General features: G+C 45.4%; 2 protein-coding genes across 2 annotated transcripts in view; both read right to left on the reverse strand.

The window, feature by feature from the left end:
* Positions 1–17,513, reverse strand: part of LOC135818083 (uncharacterized) — a 149,739-nt gene that overhangs the window by 101,009 nt on the left and 31,217 nt on the right. The window contains exon 2 of the mRNA XM_065331407.1: positions 1,033–1,418. Within this exon, the coding sequence (XP_065187479.1) occupies positions 1,033–1,414 (382 nt within the window). The 5' untranslated portion in view covers positions 1,415–1,418. The remainder of the gene's footprint in view (positions 1–1,032; positions 1,419–17,513) is intronic.
* On the reverse strand, positions 4,464–9,735 carry LOC135818091 (uncharacterized). The gene is made up of 6 exons (XM_065331415.1): positions 9,454–9,735; positions 9,038–9,116; positions 7,346–7,806; positions 6,901–7,059; positions 5,840–5,980; positions 4,464–5,265 (listed from the first exon to the last, which is right to left on the reverse strand). The coding sequence occupies exons 1-6, from the start codon at positions 9,733–9,735 to the stop codon at positions 5,257–5,259; spliced, it is 1,131 nt and encodes a 376-aa protein (XP_065187487.1). The 3' UTR covers positions 4,464–5,256.

A 17,513-nucleotide genomic window follows, 5' to 3' on the forward strand; every position in this document is an offset into this window, starting at 1 on the left:
AGAGTGCTTAGGGAAAATATTGGGTTGCCAGAGCAGCTAACAAGTGTAGTGGTGCAATTCCACGTGGATGAAGTATGAACTTTACATACAAAATACCATGACATCATTGCACTACTTCCCTGCTTAAAGGGGAAGTTAAGGCAAAAATTAAAATTTTACCAGTTGTAGTCTTCGGGGTGCTGAGTCGAATGGTCTTGGTCCGAGAAAGCTGAGACGCTCCCTTCCTACTTGAATCCCAATCGAACTCGCGCACTTCCACCGAAACTGGGTGACTGCGCCCTACGAGATGGGGATTTGTATGCAAAATGTCACTAAAAGCGCCATTTCGTTCTTATAAAAGCACGGATGACCGCGATTGGCCCATATGTTGTAGTCTTTTGGACGCTGAGTCGACTGGTTTTGGTCCGAAAAGGCTGCGATGCAGCGTTCCTCCTTTATTCCCAATCGAACATGGTTGAAGAAGTGGTCACGTGCTCCTGGGTGCCAAAATCACCTGGTCACCACGCCAGCAGGCGACAACTTTCACACCAAGGTTCAACTCGAGTGACAGGACTGCACCCAAAAAAGGTCAAAACAGGCTGTAAGTTGTACCCTGCAGGCACGGTGACCAGGTGACTGGTGTACGCAGGAGCACGTGACCGCTTGTTCAACCATGTTCGATTGGGAATTAGGGGCGAACGCTGCATCGCAGCCTTTTCGGACCGAAACCAGTCGACTCAGCGTCCAAAAGACTACAACATATGGGCCAATCGCGGTCATCCGTGCTTTTATAAGAACGAAATGGCGCTTTTAGTGACATTTTGCATACAAATCCCCATCTCGTAGGGCGCAGTCACCCAGTTTCGGTGGAAGTGCGCGAGTTCGATTGGGATTCAAGTAGGAAGGGAGCGTCTCAGCTTTCTCGGACCAAGACCATTCGACTCAGCACCCCGAAGACTACAACTGGTGAAATTTTAATTTTTGCCTTAACTTCCCCTTTAAATTAACTGGGTGCAAGTGTTAGAACTAACTTTATGGCAATCTTTTACTCACATGGATCCTTGACATCTTCATCAGGATGATCATTCTTGCGAGTTTTCCAAATTCTCTCCAGCAGTCCACCAACAGCAACATTGGATGGGAAAGAAGAAGACTGGATGCCTTGAATGAAGTTCTGGACACCTGATGGCCCTCTCTTGTAGGTAATCAACCAGCCAACATAGCCGGCTAACCTACCCTTTTCTGAACACCTTCTGTTGGCGAAATGCTGCTTATTCGCCATCACATGTCTCCTCAGTATGGGATCTCTGCTGATACGTGGATGATGTTCATCCAGTGCCATGACGGCCTTCTTGAATGCTTCATGAGTAATCTGGCATTGAGCTATGTCATGCCATGCTGGCAGGACAACATCATCCCAGAAGTCAAACGGCATCGTTCTAAACACAAAGTTATACAAAACAAAAAAACACAAGAACATGAATATGCCTCTTCTGACCGTCGATGAATGTGCTGAAAGAGAATTCAAGTATGACTGACAATCAACCAGAAGACCGGCTGTACAGTGTCACACAATACAGGTACATATATACTAGGGCTGAAACGATTATACCGAATAATCGAGTACTCGTTTGATAACTCTAACGATCGAGCAATCGTTTAGATTACCGATTACGATTATTTTGCGTTTTTTAAATTTGTGTCCAGAAAGTACTGTTAACCCTCGTTTTGTGAAGTTTGAATCAGTTTCCGCTGGGAGTATGCAGTTGCCAGGGGTATGGTTCATGTTCTGAGGTTAAATTGACTTCAAAACTGCCATGTTTCGGAGCTACTCGTTCACTAATGCAGATTTGTTGGTAGTATGAAGGCATAGTTTGTGGAAACAGAGTAAACAAAGACCACACTACTACTGTGACCTGTATCTTTCTGTTGTGTGTGCGGTGTGTCTGCGGTGTACGCAGAGGACAGCTAGCTGGCAAAAAAATACACACAATCATTTCACTACATCGTGGGTAAAAGATATTCATGGTTCACGTGATACTGAGTTAGACTGAGTTTGCGAATCTGCAGGAACTCCACCACGCTCTATGGATCAAGGGTGCAGATGCAGATTTTAAAGTGATGGGAGGTGAGTTGATCACTGATCAGACCTACAATCAAAGAGGTCAAAATCAGAAAATCCCATTCACTGCATTCATGGTGAACTCCATTGTATGTAAACGCTGTGTGAATGACAAGAGGCAGGGGTGTTGGAATGTATTTTAGAATGGTACTGTCAGCCATCTGAAGTACAATTTACTCGTGGGGTTGGGGTGGTTCCTATGAAAATTTGGAAATTTAGACCTCAGATCAGTGTGTTTTATTGATTCACAGGGTACCCGGGATGAAGAGTGGTACGGTCAATACCATAGTGACCGTAGCGTGTCCGACGCCCCTGCAAGAGGTTCATGTATAAGGTTTCGTGAAATATTACAATAGAGACGGATATACAAGTACTTCAGTACAGGGGAAGTATGCATCAGTTCGAGGACAGTGTTGAGGGTCAATGTTCTGTGAATGTGAAGTTGAATACTCTCCTCAAGCATGACGTGAACAGAACTGCGCTGACCCATGTGAAGCGCAATCAATATAATTACAGTTTTATCTTTTGCCTTTGTCATTTCCCTGTATCTCTGCACTACTGTTCTAGTACGTTCCATAGAGTGAATTTGACTTGCAATACAACTACATGTAGGTATCGTTAACACGGGTTTTCTTCACGTCTTGCAAATCTAAATCAATTCTCCACATAGGATAACTGCAACCCATCTTGCCAGCCTGGCAATAACTGACTGTACTGCTTGAAGGTTTCAAGGTCTACCCCTCTTAGTCATGTGACATTTTTACAGAGTGTATACATGCACTGTACCTTACCGTAAATACTGGATAGCTGCAGATACAGTGCAGCTTCGGTTTTCCAGCACAAGTCACACTAGTGGCTTATCATCAACACATCACTCTGACTCGACAGAAAACAACGCAACGATGTTAGTACCGTTGTCGTTTAGACCTCGTTGTCACCGACGGACACACGAACCGACAATGATTTTTTTCGATGATACTGAACAGGTCTACTTTCTCTGATTCTGGGACAAGGGTATGCTGCCCAGGAGACTACAGTGTACAAAACTGCTATCAAACACAATGGTCCTGTACCTCTTCTTTGCAGATGAACGGACCGGTAATAACTGCGTCTTCACCAAACACACACACACACATACAGACGCAGGTGCAGTGCAGGTGCAACGGGAACAGCTACATGTATGATGATTTCCTTAGTGGCCGGCTTGGGTCGTTGGTGCCAATGCCGGGCAATGGCAATGGTGGCTACCGCGTCCCGGTGGATCGTCGTTACGGACAGAGCCGGTTTGGCGCCTTCATTCTGGCCTTGGGGGGGGGGGGGGGATGCATTCATTGGGTGGCCGCGTGAGATTCGTAGAGTCTCTGCATTCTCAACAATCATAGTAACCATGGTAACTAGGCGGGGTAAGGACAATCGTTGCTATGGTGAATCATGTACAGTGGTCCCTGTATAATCCGGCACCATTTGTGCCACGAAAATCTGCTGGATTAGGGAGGGTGCTGGATTAACAAATCTGATTTACTGCTGCAATGTGCATGAAGAGGACATTTGGCTACTGAAAATTGTGCTGGTTTATCGAGGGTGCTGGATTATAAAGTGCCGGATTAGAGAGGGACGACTGTATTGTGAAAATGACACGAAAAAGGAACCAACCCTTGCTTGGGATATCCGGATGATGTATACAGCATCGGCTACACCCAAATGATTTTCTAATTAATTTTCCCTAAACTCCAAGGCAACCACTGAAACATACAGTATGATTCACTTCTCCAACCCCAACAACGGTCTCTTCACTGCGAAAAAACATTCCACCAAATTTTCGAGACTGACCCTTCATTAGGCTGAAAACACACAGAAAACCTGGAACCCACAGTCTCTACACAAGTCATACATACATGGAGACAGGCGGTATGCTGTACATACTCGCTAACGCCTCCCAAAACTAAATTAATCTCTTAGGAAACCAAAAGAGGTGAGTACTGTCGGCCGCCCAAGAACGGCTAGAATTTCACCACGCACAGCATACCAATGTATACACGGTGACTCAAATGTGCATTGAGTACACTATACACGTACATGAAAATAAGAGCAGTTTTCATGTAGGTTACTAGGCAGACCCAGCGACCAACAGTACATGTACAAGTAGAATGTACACTGTACTAACTCCACTCAATACCCGCCATTGTCCAACTAACAACTTATACAATCATATTGAGCAAGTACAGTCAGCCATATTCCCAATGCACTGATGAGTTATTCCCTGTCTGACATTGTGATAGTTCAGTTTCGTGATAACCGTGTGATGCCGTCAAGCATAGAGATCAAGCAATACTGTACAACTCGTACAAGCCCACATACAGTATACGTCAGTACAAACTTCTTGCAATCCGAGTAACTCTCCATAATCTCAGGCAATGCAACTTTCAGACGTGAATATGCCGCTGAGTAAGTTTTTCGGCTACTCAGACTACAAGCGCAGAAAGAACATAGGCTAATGTCAAGAGAGTAAAAACTATGAGCTCTGCTAAAAGGAAAGGTGAATGAAGGATATCCGATAGTATTGAAATCATGAAACAGACAGTACTCTTGTAAATTTGAACGATACGCAGAGAAATCGCACAAAAGGTTGTAAAATCAATAAACTCATAGAATAAGAAAAGGGTTTGCTCCCCACACCGGAGCTCGCACTACTTTTTCCAAACTCATAGAATCATAATAAAATTATATTAAGCCACCAACAGTTACGCTCTTCAGCGCAGCTGAGCAGCTCAAAATGTAGCCCAAAAGGGATCACGTTTCCGTGCAACGAAGCAAAGCATACACATTATAGATAGCAAATACATACTAGCAGTGTAGTAGAGTGTGGATTTCATTACACTCTAACTTGCATTTTCAACCATTTCACTGAGCAATTAATTCTAGCAATAATACAGCACAAAGGAAAGTGTAATTCAATCATATCTACATCAGTTAGAATGCCAGACAAAATCTCAAAACAGAGTAAAAGAAACACAACTGGAAAACGTCTTGGAATACCTGAACACACTTGATCAGAAACAATACGATCGTTCAGTAGAGTCTGCACACACCATTCACTGATACAGCTCATTGTGGGTACATAGCAGCTCATGGCGGGTCCACCAGCAGAGTAACCTTCACAATCCCTACAGGGACAAAAGCACACACACACAAAGAGACATTCATCAATGCACTGAGTCCTGGAACAATACACGTACTAAGCCTCATGTTGACGGCTTCAAACAACATTGTACATCACGAACTTCGTTCTAACGTTCTCTGAGACTCTCAGTACACTTGCATACTGGACTATCACATTGCCCAACCACGCTGCATCTCTGCCAAACTGGACAGAGAGCAGAGCATAGGATGTGTGTGTGTGTGTCGGGGGGGGGGGGGGGGGGAGGAGGAAGAGACTATGAGAACATAATGAATTACAAGAGCGTATTCAACATGTCCACAAATAACACATGTACTTAGCTGCTTGCTCTGTGCAGCCCCCCCCCCCCTCCAACACACACACACACATACCCATGAGTCTGGCCTCATTGGTGCACAAGTGTGCTTCCTTGAAATTGCTTTCCCAATTCCAGTAAAGGATTGGACCAAACAAACCTTGAACAAAGAAGACAGGAAAACCTTCCGACACGTACAGCTGGTGATAAAAAAAGTAAGCACAGATGGAAATAGTGTCATAACACTGAACAGCAATATGCTTACAGAGGATATCTCCAGTAGCTTCAACTGGAGGAGATCAGCAAGCTCCTGGTGGGCCAGCTTCTCACTCTCTTTCAGAGCGGATACAAACTGACGGAACGCCTGCTTGCCACAGCCCGGCAGTGCTTCCAAGAAGACAGACGCCTGAGACACAACATTCCAATAAAAAAAGAGCCAGTCACCACAGTACACAACAACGACAACATTCATTAGTTACTGGGAAAAGCGCAAACAGAAAAAGTCTGAAATATATGACTATCACCACCAAGACTCAAACCAGGGACCCGCGCTTATGGCCAGCGATGCTCTACCACTAAGTTATGCTGTGGTCGTCATCCATGCAGTGACCGTTCAACATTTTCTTCAGACTTTCAAAACTCTCACTTCCTTTGCATCCACACAGGTTGGTGAGACGCAGCTCTCACCGAAACCCATACACTCAGTTCACGTACAAACTAGCACATGGGGAGCCCCAGCACAGTATTCATATGTTTGAGAGAAAGGTGCAAAAACCAACGTGTATTTCTAATGTAGTACATGACTTGATTGCAGTTCAGAGTTATTCAGAGACACAGGCAGCTGACAGTTACGGACACGGTCTTCCCCCACGTAACCCCAGGAATGTTTGAGTATACGTATAAAATACAATGCTTGCTTTAGTCTGCCATTGAGCATTGACCACTTTATACGGACCGCCGAAGAACGGACCGCCGAAGAACGGACCGCCGAAGAACGGATCGCCGAAGAACGGACCGCCGAAGAACGGATCGCCGTAGAACGGACCGCAGAAGAACGGATCGCCGTAGAACGGCTAGGATAGAATTTTCCCAACGTCTAGGCTGGATTTTTTGCGAATGAGAACGGAAACCGTGATATACAGGATAATGTACACCGAGAGGTATAACTCTGCATAAATGTTCATGTACGACTGTACCATCGAATAAGAACGAAACTGCTGTGTTTGCTAAAAATAAGAACGGGGCTAGGCTAGAACCCTGATCCCATTCCCCCCTTTCTTCGGTGGCCAACAGGACTATAGAAATGTACACCAGTACATGCAATACCTGGTCTTCACGATCATCCATAGCACGGAGTTTCTTGCAGAAGCGCTGGGTGATGATGCTCTCTGCATAGAGACGGTCTAGAATGCCCTCTTCTACGTCCAAACTGCACTTCAACTCCACATAGCTTGAACGCAGTACTTCCTGGTGAAGCTCAGACATCTGTGAACAAGATGACGACAGATTGATGTGAATTGTTCTGTGTTAAGAAAAGCCTTTTGGGTAATCTCACTGAGCAGCACATCTGAAATCCAGAAACATACTTCTATATAGCAAGCTCACATGTTTGTATGTATTTGAAGTATTGTCATCTATGGTCTGTGCATTGATACGATAGGTCTTCAAACACAGGTGTTCCTGTTTCTTATTGCACTGGTGGTTAAGGTATGCTTCACTGTACAATCACAAAACATGCAGTTAAGTAGACTGTACAGAGCAGAGTTCTTACCCCAGTCTCAAGTTGACTACTCTTGACATGACCAGTCTGGGAGGCATCAACAATAGTCTGCATGGACAGTGTCTTGTCACTGGAACACACTGATACAGGATGCAGGTCATTGCGATGTAGTGAACACTTTCCAGGACCAGGACACACACGGAATGTCTCCACGAGCTGTGACAGACCTTGCGACGGCAGGATATCCTCCACAACGTAGCACATGGCAGTGTCCGAGAGATCCTCCAAGACAGTGCACAGGTGACTGATGGCTTTCTTGCTTCCACTTGACTTGACAATAGCTCGACTCTCCTTGACACACTCAGTGCTCACATGGCCCTCAGCACGCAAGCTTTCCATGCAGTCGCTCACATCAATCTCAGAACAGATCTTGACAGCGGCACAGTGTTTGTGCAAAGCTAGGTGATAGCATGCTGCTCTCTCAGGTTCAGACTTGCCTGGAGGTAGCTGACCTGCAGCACAAGAACACGACAAAGAAACAAACTCTAGAAATGACAGACAGGGCCCGAATTCCACCACCAATTCAACTCGGAATTAAGCACTGCAGTGATTTACAAGACAATTTTCCTGAAGACACAATGAAGAGTTCAGAGATAATGGCTTTCAGCAGCTTCATTACTAAAATTCACCAATACACCCAGCACACCAGCATGGGCGTAGACTGACTTGTGCAGGCATGTCGGTGAACCAGGTTATTCTGCTAATTTTGACACAAAAACAGTCATGCGGCTCACTACAAAACTGTCATACGGCTCACAACTGTGCTCCAATATGGCAATACCCAACATACAGGTCTTAGATAGAGGGGTACCACTTTGAATGGAAAACTGGAGACTATGCCCCTACACTGTGTCACAATGTTAGTGTATATTGTGATGGCAGTACACATGGTCAATATCTTCATTGCTCAAACCGACTAGTGTCTCACAAGAAAACTAAAGATGTGATCAAACTCATGATGTATAGTGGAACCACTTTACCTTCAGCGCATACATCACTACATACTACTAGTAAACAACAAGTCCAAATTGAAAGGCTGCACTATATTCCATTCGGAAGGTGAAACATTCTTAAATGTTCAGTGTTTCTCGGATTGTTTCAATGCCAGTCCGAATCGTCCCAAAATGGGGCAATACACTAATCAAAGAAAAATAATGTCTGCCAGTTGTCATGAAACCCGATCACGGGCTACGAGGAACAATGCGTAGATTGCAAGATCGCAAACTCACTTTTGGTACAGTGAAATTCAAGCGACGGGATCAAATTTAGCACACTCTATCTAAGCACATGTAGCCTTGTAGGTAGACACTGGCCAGCCGTACTTAAACTACAGATAGCCAGTGCAGGCTGTCGTAATAAAACGACTCATCCGTGTTCCATTTAGCACACGCTATCTAAGCACATGTAGACACTGGCCAGCCGTACATAAACTACTGAGTGTCGGTGTCAAGTGCAAGCTAAATTCTAAAGTGCTGCCAAGTGAAATCCAACATCATGAGCACGGCACTGGCATGCTCAATACACAACAAAGCATGTTTACTTCTAGGGACATGCATTTTCTGATCCGGACTAGATGTGAGGTTGGATTTCATTTGCCACCGCTGTATAACTGTTAGTACCATTAGAAGAACCCGTATCAATAACCCTGCTATGCATTTCGTTGAAATGAGCTGTGTCACTAACCTCCCGAACATGCAGCAGCATCTCTAACGACCGTCACTGGGTCGGACGAACAATCCTTCTCATCCATACTCGCCACCGTCTGAAAATGAAAGAAAACAAGAGTACACTGCTAAAGTAATACAAGAAAGTACCAAATGTGAGGCGTTGACCAATTGTCAAAGTACTTTGAAGTGTATAAAAAGCACAAGTTTTTCTCCACGTATTTGATACCATGATTCCCGTTAATAATATTTCTCCATAGTACTGATGCTACGCAAGAGGTACACAAAAGGAAATAAGATAGGGCTGTTTCGTTGTTACTCAGTACTGATGCTAGTATTCTGATGTCAAAGATTAAAAACAGAGAGGATATAGAATACCTAGTCACATTGCATAATATGAGACGTAAGGGCGATACCAATCCATGGTATACTCACGTGTGTGTCTCCAGAGAAGCATGGCCAGTAGTGCCGCACATCACTGATATCCACTGACGGACGTGCTCCAATGGTACAGCGTGGACGCAATCCCTCCACCAGTGGAGCAAAGTGTTGACAGCCAATCTCCTCACAAGACTTCTGCTTGTGTTTGCGACACGCATCTCGGCTGAACGAGCATGGACAGCGAACAGCTCTGCCAAACTTAACATGAGTCAGGGAGAATGCCTTCAGCTTGTCGAGCTCCGACTCCAGGTACGGTAGAAGCTCATGACAAAGCATGATAGCTTCAGCCTCATCCTCACTTGCAGCAGCTCCAATGCCAGCAATCAACTGACTTTCTCACACCGGCAGCAGCAGGAACAGGAGTAGCACTGGTGATCGAAGACTTAGCAGTTGGTCGAGCATCAACAGGAATCTCCAGTGACAGGCGAATGCCATGCTGGAAATACTGCATGACCAGCCAGAAGCGATCCTTCACCAGAATACGTGCCGATGTGTGATAGAGGATTGGATCCACCTTTGGACTGTAGCGTTGCATACACCTCACAACACCACACCAGAATAGGGTTTGTGGAAAGTAACGATCTGCACCACTATACAGGTACATAGCTGAACTTGGCTTGCCTTTGCTCACTTCATCTTGAACACGTGCAACTCGCTCCACGAGAGCTGGTACAAAGAACTTGCGAGTTGTCACCTCTTTCCTCTGACCAGGCACCTTCACAGTTGTCTTGGTGTTATAGAACAGGGCAAAGTGCTCACCCATCTCGAACAGGAAATCACGCTGTTCTTCTGTGGCCGTGTAGCGCGATGTCATACGATTGTGCTGTGACCAGCGGTGCAGGGCAAGACTTTCAAGGAGGATACCATTCTGAGTCAGCAAGTCGTACTGTGGACGTAGACGCTTGCTCTGCATATCCTTTGGTTCAGGACAGAAGAGCAATGACATGGTCTTCAGAATCCAGTGGATGTCGATGATTACACGATCACGAAGGCGGGCATTGTGAACAAAGTGAAGCAAATGGCCAAGACCATGGTGGAACTTCACCATCTCCTGGAAATCTGACTCAGGATCATCACTGGAGATGCTACCAACAGCAATGGCCAAGCGACGTAGCTCCTCAACCGATAACCATGGTCGTTCAAACGATTTTGCAATGTGCCCAATGGAGATGGTCACAGGAAGCCAGCGGATTGGTATGGGAACGTTGAACTGATGCTGCAGCTGCTGGATGATGTCTTGCCGTAGCTGAACAATTGCTGGGTCCTCTGGATCTTTACCAGCTCGTGTGTTGTCCACAAATATCACCTTGTCGATGTTGTTGGCGTATGCTTTTCCCTCTGCATTGGCCCAGATGTACTTCTTTATCTCTTCAGTGGCCTTCTTCCTTGCTTCTGGATTCTTAGGTAACTTGTCCACATGTGTGCCAATGGCAAACACGGGTACGTTGTCGCTGTCTCCAATGACCTCGTGGATAGCGTTGAACCATGTCTCCATCACATCAAAGTTGGTCTGCTCCAGGTGGTTGGAAAGCGGCAGTTCCTCACCATCTACACCAAATGTCGGCTTCGCTCTGGCCTGGAGCTTCTTTGATGCATCAAAGACGACAGCATATGCACATCTGGTGCAGGCCAGCACCATGTGCTGGATAGCAGCAAACATCTTCTGACCTGCAAAGTCCCAGACATCCATAAATGTCAGATTTTTGAGGTGTTCTGCAGTGAAAACTTCGCTTTTGCCTGTCCGCAGATCATTTATGAAACTTTCGAACTTCAATGTTGCTGAGTTGATTTCTGTCTGTAGTTGCTGGACATCTTGCTCTGGTGTCTCTTCCTTCAGCGCAGTCATGTCTGATACCTCTTCCGGCTTGGATGCAGTGGAAACATTCTGAGATTCCATGGTAGGACTGGTGGGTGATTGAGCAGAGTACCCGGTATTGGTGGTTTCATCAGCTTGCCTGAGAGTAGTTTCACTCACACTGGCTGTACCTGCTTGCTCAGTCTCAATCCCAACGGAAGGTGATGCTACGGGCGTTGATGGCGTTGAGGATGTGGACCTGGTGTTCTCGGGGATAGCGACGCCTTGTTGTCTCAATGCTGCTACGATCTCTTTCTTCCGTTTCTCTTGACCAACAGCTCTGTGCGTCAGGGCCAACTGCTGCTGGTAAGAATCTTCAGCTTGCTTCCAGACATACTTTAACCCTTGTTTCTCGATGGTGCAGATCACCTTCTCCAGCTCCACACCGATTGTGCTGTCGACTTGAGACATGAACGCTTGACGCAGGAGGGATCGCAGAAAGCTGCTCTTGCCTGTGCGGCCTGGCCCGCACATTATCAGGCGCCCGTACGGTATCAACTGGATACCTTCCTTGATCAGTTCACTTAGAGCTGCTGCGTACTGGCCATTATCAGCTGCACAATATATACATGTACACATACACCAGAACAAAGCACAATACATTTGATGTAGATGTGAGGAAGAAGTTATTGAAGAAACTGGGAAGGATAAGTTCAGAATGAAATGGGTCTAGCTAGCCTACAACACCCGGATTAATCCCATTTCAGCACCAGAATTTCAACATGGACAGTTTAGCACGACCATTTGAGCACAAGCATTTCAGTGGAATGTTACGGACCGCTGTGCATTCGAGCAAATTAAAGCTGAGAAGAAGGTGGTATTGAATCTCTTGAAGTTGCACCACATTATCTGCACGCCACGTGCCTGTGGTAATGCACTGAGTGTCAGTGCAAAACATTTCCATAGCACTTCTTATCCTAGCACTGTTCAAACCAGTGTCTGCCAATCATGTGAAAAGTCTGCTGAAATCACATGCTCTGCAACATTTCTCATTATCTATTACAGTCAACTTGGCTAATAACGACTGCGGATATAACGACAATTCGCGAATAACGACAGAATTTCGATGCCCAGAGCAAAGTCCCATCTAGCTGTATTATATTTTTCTTCGGATACAACGACTATCTGAATAACGACATTTTGCGGATAGCAACATGCTTTTAGTGCCCCGAGGTCATATTCACTGCTTGAATAACGACTTTCAGGGCTTTTGACAGCTATTTCAAATACCTGTCATGCAGTAATACCAGAACCCATGGTGACGGATAAAGGCACACATGCAAGAAGATGCAGCCAAGGGGGGGGGGGGGGCTTTTATTTTTTGCTTCAAAATAGTTTGGGTGATGTCATGTAGTTGTACATGATTGTAAAGTAATCATCATACATGTACATGATTGTGCATGTCCCTGTAGATGGCTGCAAAAGGCTAATTTTTCAATCTATTTCCCTTGCATATTGACTTTATAGTTCCTTTCAATCGTAATATGAAAATAAAGTACACAATGCATAGAGCAGGAAAAGAGCTTCATTTTGATATGCATGTCATACTAGACAAAATACGGGTTCACATACATTCAAATGGGACTTCGGGTATAAGGACACTTCGCGAACAAGGACACTTTTCTGATGCTCAGCCAAGTGTCGTTATTGGCAAAGTTGACTGTATTTGATTATGAGGGGCATTCCTCCCTTTCACACTGCCATTGTTTCACCAGTACAGAAAACTAAGTACATCAAGCAGACAATTCTTCCGCAGCTCCAGTTACAATGCAGAGGCTGTCCTACCTTTCGTACTGACATTGTTTCACCACAACAGAAAACTAAGTAAGCCAAGTAGACATTTCTTGCGCAGCTCCAGCTACCATGGAAAAGCCGTCACCGTGCCGACATGACATGTCAACACCTCATACATCTACCATAGCTGATTAACTGGTATCCTGCAGGCTAGGTGTTCGTTGCATAGTATACTGTCTTTATGACTCTGTGAGTGTGTGTGTGAGCTGAAGACATACATGTACATCTAGACTACCATGTTTACATGGACACTCCAGCAACAGTCAATGTAACTACATAGCACATAGCACCCAGCACTAAATACAACTACCCGCTAGTACTCGGTATACTAGTACTAGTATACTGGCAACAACCGTGGGTACAGACAGAACAGTACCAGTAAATAGCGCATAATGGCATATGCATACCCTGGTCTACTGCCAGTCAACTCCAGGAGTTGTGCGCACAGTGTTTGCACAAGTGCATGTAGGAGCGCATGATGTTACGAAATGATGACTGATTTTCGGATGAATTGCGCAGACCACTTCGGACGACCTTTGTCTCACCGGTCATAAAGTGTGCGACGCCATTGAGTGTGACACTTAAAGGGGAAGTTAAGGCAAAAATAAAAAATTTCACCAGTTGTAGTCTTCGGGGTGCTGAGTCGAATGGTCGTGGTCCGAGGAAGCTGAGACGCTCCCTTCCTACTTGAATCCCAATCGAACTCGCGCACTTCCACCGAAACTGGGTGACTGCGCCCTACGAGATGGGGATTTGTATGCAAAATGTCACTAAAAGCGCCATTTCGTTCTTATAAAAGCACGGATGACCGCGATTGGCCCAAATGTTGTAGTCTTTTGGACGCTGAGTCGACTGGTTTTGGTCCGAAAAGGCTGCGATGCAGCGTTCCTCCTTTATTCCCAATCGAACATGGTTGAACAAGCGGTCACGTGCTCCTGCGTACGCCAGTCACCTGGTCACCGTGCCTGCAGGGTACAACTTACTAGCCTGTTTGACCTTTTTTTGGGTGCAGTCCTGTCACTCGAGTTGAACCTTGGTGTGAAAGTTGTCGCCTGCTGGCGTGGTGACCAGGTGATTTGGGCACCCAGGAGCACGTGACCACTTGTTCAACCATGTTCGATTGGGAAAAAAGGAGGAACGCTGCATCGCAGCCTTTTCGGACCAAAACCAGTCGACTCAGCGTCCAAAAGACTACAACATATGGGCCAATCGCGGTCATCCGTGCTTTTATAAGAACGAAATGGCGCTTTTAGTGACATTTTGCATACAAATCCCCATCTCGTAGGGCGCAGTCACCCAGTTTCGGTGGAAGTGCGCGAGTTCGATTGGGATTCAAGTAGGAAGGGAGCGTCTCAGCTTTCTCGGACCAAGACCATTCGACTCAGCACCCCGAAGACTACAACTGGTGAAATTTTAATTTTTGCCTTAACTTCCCCTTTAAAATAACAGTGATCACTGGCAAAATCAGGTTTTGCTAACTTAACCACACGCTTTTCTGTCTTTCTGGGGTATTTTGCGCTGACCTTTTCGGCACTCATTTCCACGGCGCTCTAATTCGCAGAAGGATTTACTGTCAGGCTGAGATGTTCCTCGATAACTCTGTGGACACTTAGTTTCGCCGGCCGCGCTGAGAAAGGTAGTCCTAATTCGCAGGACACTGTAAAGCTTGCGCTGGAATGCGAGCGTAAGGCTCGGGCTGACAAACTTTGAGTATGCATTCCCCTAAAATAGGGCCGTGCATTAATGGAGGACCACTACAAGGACAGTACTGACCTTCAACTGCATCTCCTGGTCCTTCTCTCACTGCAATCACACCTTCATCATTCATCATTGACATTGCGGTACCTGCTGTATATGAAGGTGAGATCAGAAGAATCACAATAGAATTCTCTACGAGTATTGCTTGGATTGCCGGTACATTAAGTTCAGAAAATTGGCATTTTGACAATACTAAACAATATGCTGGTGATTTCCACAAACATGACAGGCAGGTTTTAGGCTACTTTACTATGCTATGAAATAGAGTTTGCGACTTTGGCGATCATTTCATCAGAACATGAGTTGCTCCCAACACTGAAGCTAGCGCTTTTCCGCCGACTTCGAAAGTTCAATGGACTTCTTGTGTGATCTGGATGGCGGTTGTGAGTCAGTCAAGTGTCAAGTCAAGTCACCGGGAGAAAGTGCCATTATGATTAGGTATGGACGATTTCAATAAAATTTCTCATTTTCCTCACAATGGAAACCAAGGCTAGAACATAACGTATACCAAACAAATTGGAAAACAGCAAATATCATTTAGAACATTTCTGCTAGTATAAGACAACTGTATTTTCATATAACCTTCAGCTGGTATGCACACTAAGACAAAGACCAGCATCATCCATTGACTAAGATTCACCATCATGGACATTCTTTAACTTGCATCGCAGTCTTCAAATTGTCACTTACTATCGCTCTGTAAATCAATAGCCAAATTCAACAGTTGGACAAGACTACTCCCATCACATCCTGCCTCATGGTCGATCTTGATCCAGAAATCTTTATCCAGTCGTTGAGTGAGCTCAGGACGGTGCAAGGAATGAAAGAGAAACAGAAAGCTGGACGTTGGGTACAGTAAACACCCCCCAATTAATGCTTGACAGCAAAGTGGAAGATCACGTACATGACCGGCCACCTCACATGCCGTTCGATAAGTGCTGATACACTCTTCATCCAGGTCGCTATCTCCAAATACTTCAGTGAGCACTATATCTGGTACGGTCGCTAGTTTGGCAATGATCTGTGGTAGGTTGCTCTTGACAACCCTTGTGAAGAAATCTACAGACAGCGATTAATACACAAGAAAAACAGGACACATTGTTGTAACCACTATGTCTGGTCCAATAGTGTGTGTGTGTGTTTTGTCGTGTGTATGTGTGTGTGTGTGTGTGTGTTTGTGTACCGTAAAGTCCGCTGCAAATGCCCACCGCATTGTGCAAGATCTGCTGGCCTGTACGCACTGACCCCATGCACTGTCACTCCCACTGTACGAAAGTGCATCTCACACCGTGGCGCGAAGAGCGCTTTCCTACGGTAAACAATGTCCACTTGCCTGGTTTCAAAGTCTCTTTGGGCACGAGCTACGAGCTAGCTCGTATTGATTTTATGATGTTCTTTGTTGTATTTCGCGAATCCAAATGGGTTTTTCTTCCGAATAACAAGGTAGCAAAGAGCAGAGTATTGCAGGAACCAAATATACTTCTGACGGTGTTTCAAGCCATCATTTCCAAATCACGCAACACGCAAAGGCAAGGGTTTTTCTCGAGCACTTTAGAGTTTTCAACAAGTTGGTAGCGACTTTGTAGGTGTAGCTTTTGTGACATCTCCCCTGTTCGACTTGCAACTGCAATACTGCGACCGGTCAAGTCGTCGAATGACGCTTCATCAGAACAATCACCGTTTCGTTCTGAAAGCTCAACATTGTCACATTCATGGCACTGCAGAAATTTCATGATTTGAAAACCGAAATAATGGAGAACGAACTTTTAGGAAACTTCGCTTCTCAACTCCAAACTCCAAAAACGGTCTCTTCACTGCGATTCAAATTCAAATTTCATTTTACATTACTGTACGCCCAATTTTCGGGCCTGGCCCATCATCAGGAGAACGAACTACAATAACAAAGACGACTCATTTATCGGATGCAAAGGAAATCCCGACCGAAGTGTTTCTTTGCAGCAAGATAATGACAATCGCTTTTGCACAGGATCCTGGTAAGACATAGGCACTGTGTAGGCATTACAGTCGTTCTTGTACGCATTCGACCTTCATGCCAGTGTTCTACAACTAAACTGACCTGAAAAAGAATAGTATGGACCCGCTGGGGCGAGCGTTTGCTGTGACGTGGGCGTTTGCATCAGACTTTATGTATACACGCATGTGTGTGCGTGCGTGTGTATTTGTGTGTGTCCCTGTGTCCCATATTGTACAGTGGACTGTGCAGTCGATTTCCAATCCAGAGGTTGCGGGTTCAATTCCCGACGATTATGGTTGCACACGTCTTTCTTCTCTTTCTCATTCTCCTAGCTCTTCTTTCATAATCCTGGGTGGCTACCAACAGCCAGTGTATGTCGGGGGATGTGGTGTGGCGTGTGTGTCCAAAAAAATGAAAAAATGGAAAAATGAAAAATAGGGATTAACTGGCAAGAATACACCACTTCAATCAGCTGTGTGGTGGATACCAGGCTAAAATTAGTGGCGGTCAATTCATCAGCCTTGAAAGCTGTTGAATGATGTAATTCCAGCATAAGTTGCTATTTCTAATAAAGCTGTTCGCTATCATCGCTTCCGCGATGGGTAGGTCTGAGGTCTGAGGTGTGTGTGTGTGTGTGTGTGTGTGTGTGTGTGTGTGTGTGTGTGTGTGTGT

Source organism: Sycon ciliatum, chromosome 5, assembly GCF_964019385.1.
Source record: "Sycon ciliatum chromosome 5, ocSycCili1.1, whole genome shotgun sequence".
Classification (NCBI taxonomy): domain Eukaryota; kingdom Metazoa; phylum Porifera; class Calcarea; order Leucosolenida; family Sycettidae; genus Sycon; species Sycon ciliatum.